The sequence below is a fragment of the Mandrillus leucophaeus genome, unplaced genomic scaffold, assembly GCF_000951045.1.
Source record: "Mandrillus leucophaeus isolate KB7577 unplaced genomic scaffold, Mleu.le_1.0 Scaffold37, whole genome shotgun sequence".
Taxonomy (NCBI): Eukaryota; Metazoa; Chordata; class Mammalia; order Primates; family Cercopithecidae; genus Mandrillus; species Mandrillus leucophaeus.
Window position 1 is genome coordinate 2,162,792 of NW_012103920.1, and position 3,220 is coordinate 2,166,011.

General features: G+C 53.2%; 1 protein-coding gene across 1 annotated transcript in view; it reads left to right on the forward strand.

Annotated features, from left to right (window-relative positions):
• The window catches only part of PKD1L2 (polycystic kidney disease 1-like 2), a 139,916-nt gene that overhangs the window by 91,891 nt on the left and 44,805 nt on the right, over positions 1-3,220 (forward strand). Inside the window, exons 29-31 of the mRNA XM_011990120.1 lie at positions 151-350; positions 1,983-2,200; positions 2,843-3,059. Coding sequence (XP_011845510.1) covers positions 151-350; positions 1,983-2,200; positions 2,843-3,059 — 635 coding nt within the window. The remainder of the gene's footprint in view (positions 1-150; positions 351-1,982; positions 2,201-2,842; positions 3,060-3,220) is intronic.

Sequence of the window (3,220 nt, forward strand, 5' to 3'; positions counted from 1 at the left end):
AAAAAAAAAAAAAAAAAAAAGTGTGACTAATCTTAGAAACAATTCTCTGCCTCTCTTCCTCCTTCTCATCCCAAGAATGAGCCACAGAGACCGGTTTCCCCCATTCCTGTCTCCCTAAACGCCTGTCCCTCTCTCCCTGCCTGCCTGCAGCCACCTGTTTTTCATGAAGACTTCCGCGGGCTTCCAGGATGGACACATCTGGTATTCCGTCTTCAGCCGCTGTGCTCGCAGCAGCTTCACCCGCGTCCAGAGGGTGTCCTGCTGCTTCTCCCTGCTGCTGTGCACCATGCTGACCAGCATCATGTTCTGGGGGGTCCCCAAGGACCCGGCTGAGCAAAAGATGGACTTGGGTAATTCCCAGTGTCACGGAGGTCAGGGCTAGTGGCTGGTGGACCTGAGCCTTCACTGCTCCAGCAATGCCACTGCCATTCCAGAGTCCCCAAGACCACCCTCCAGTTCAGTGATCCACTAGCAGGACTCACAGAACCCATCGTCCTTATAGTTATGGTTTACTGGACAGGCAGCGAAAGGATACAGCTGGGTGCAATAGCTCTCGCCTGTAATCCCAGCACTCTGGGAGGCCAAGGCAGGTGAATCAGCTGAGGTCAGGAGTTTGAGACCAGCCTGGCCAACATGGTGAAACCCCGTCTCCACTAAAAATACAAAATTAGCCAGGTGTGGTGGTGCACACCTGTGGTTCCAGCTGTTCAGGAGGCCGAGGCAGGAAAATCACTTAAACCTGGGAGGCAGAGATTGCAGTGAGCTGAGATCTCGCCATTGCACTCCAGCCTTGGCAAAGAAATGCAAAACTCTATCTCAAAAACAAAACAAAACAAACAAACAAACAAAAAAGCACAGAAAGGATACAGATTAAAACCAGCAAAGGGAAGGGACACATGGAACAGGGGCCAGGAGAGACCAGGCAAAGAACTTCCAGCATCCTCTCCCAGTGGTGTTGTGGATGGTGCTGACTTCTTCTGACGATGTGTGACAGTGCACATGGAGTATTGCCAACCAGGGGGACTCACTCCAGCCTTGCGATTCAGAATTTGTTTTTTTTTTGAGAGAGAGTTTTGCTCTTGTCATCCAAGCTGGAATGCAGTGGTACAATCTCGGCTCACTGCAACCTCCGCCTCCCGAGTTCAAGCAATTCTCCTGCCTCAGCCTCCCGAGTAGCTGGGATTACAGGAGCCCACCACCATGCCCAGCTAATTTTTTTTTTTTTTTAAGACGGAGTCTCGCTCTGCCGCCTGGGCTGGAGTGCAGTGGCCGGATCTCAGCTTACTGCAAGCTCCGCCTCCCAGGTTTACGCCATTCTCTTGCCTCAGCCTCCCGAGTAGCTGGGACTACAGGCGCCCGCAACCTCGCCCGGGTATTTTTTTGTATTTTTTAGTAGAGACGGGGTTTCACTGTGTTAGCCAGGATGGTCTCGATCTCCTGACCTAGTGATCCGCCCATCTCGGCCTCCCAAAGTGCTGGGATTACAGGCTTGAGCCACCGCGCCTGGCCAATTTTTGTATTTTTAATAGAGACGGGGTTTCACCATGTTGGCCAGGCTGGTCTCAAACTCCTGCCCTCAGTTAATCCACCCACCCCGGACTCCCAAAGTGCTGGGATTACAGGCATGAGCCGCCATGCCCAGCCACCATTCGGAACTTTTACTGGGGCTCCAACATATAGGCATGACTGACACCCACATGGCTGGCCTCTACCTCCAGCCCCTCTAGAGGTCAAGCTGACACCATATGGTCTAGGCCCCCACCATAAATCTCATCATTAGTACAAACCATCCGGTGTGTCCCAAGACCCCAGGGAAACAAAGACATTCTTAGCAGTCAGGACCTTCCAAGGGCTGAGCGGTGACCTCCCTGGCGTTGGGCAGAGTTAACCCTTCAGAGCACAGCCACCTTCCACAAAGGGCAGATGGGACTGGGCTCTGGGTGGTGGCCTCTCCCTTTGACCTGTTCCTTCCCTTTCCCCAGGTAAAATTGAATTCACCTGGCAGGAGGTGATGATTGGCCTGGAGAGCTCTATCCTCATGTTCCCCATCAACCTCCTGATTGTTCAGATCTTTCGGAACGCCCGTCCCCGGGTCACTAAGGAGCAGAACACTGAGAAACGGGACCAGGGGTCCCCCAAACTGACTCCCTCCCCACAGCCCATGGAGGACGGCCTTCTGACACCTGAAACAGTGACCAAGGCAGGTCCTCAACCTCAGCTAGTGTGGGGAGTGCTCTAGCCTCAGCGGAAGTCGGGGTGAGGCCTGGGGCTTGAGGCCCAGCAGCCCTGTGTTGCCCGGCAGCATGAGATGCCAAAATTCATCAACTGAAAACACACATACACATGCAACATGCATGCACCCATGCATCTGTACACACATGCACACACACACAGGTGCACATATGCATACATGCACACACACACACAGGTGCACATATGCATACATGCACACACACACAGAGACACACAGACACGTACATACACATGTGCACACACACATACACACACACACTTTTTGAGTATCTACTATGTGCAAAGAATTATGCCTTCATGGTAGACTCCCAGGCTGGAAGCCCATGGACAGAACTCCCCGCTCTGCATCATGCATTCAATAAGCTTTCATTGAGCACCTACTGTCTGCCCTGCTTTGGAGTACAGCCTGGAATGAGTTCAAACCGTAGAAGAGGGATTTAAGAGCTGACAAATGGAAGCTCACGGAGGTCACTCTCACATCTCAATGGGCAAAGCAGGGCTCCCTACACAGGTTGCCAGGCCCAGGGCGTGTGCTCTTGACTCCTGTGCTGCACCCCTCACCTTGGCTCGTGGCCCCTTTCCCCACCAGGATGTGTCAAGGATTGTCAGCTCCCTCTTCAAAGCCCTCAAGCTGCCATCCCCCTCCTCGGGCTGGGACTCAGTGAACTTGATGGACATCAACAGTCTCCTGGCCTTGGTGGAAGATGTCATCTGTCCACAGAACACATCAGGGCAGGTGTTCTGGGAGGAAGCCAAAATGAGAGAGGACCCCGTAACACTCACTGTGGGGTCATCACAAATGAAAGGTAAGCCCTGGACATGTCTGTGCCAAGAGAAGCCGCATTTTAGAGCTGGGTAGAGACACAGCAAAGGGGCCACTAGCCAGTTGTGTGGCCATGGACAGGTGACCCCCGTTCTTGACACCTCAGTGCCGCCTTCTGTAGAGTGCTGGGGTGCAAAGCTGAAC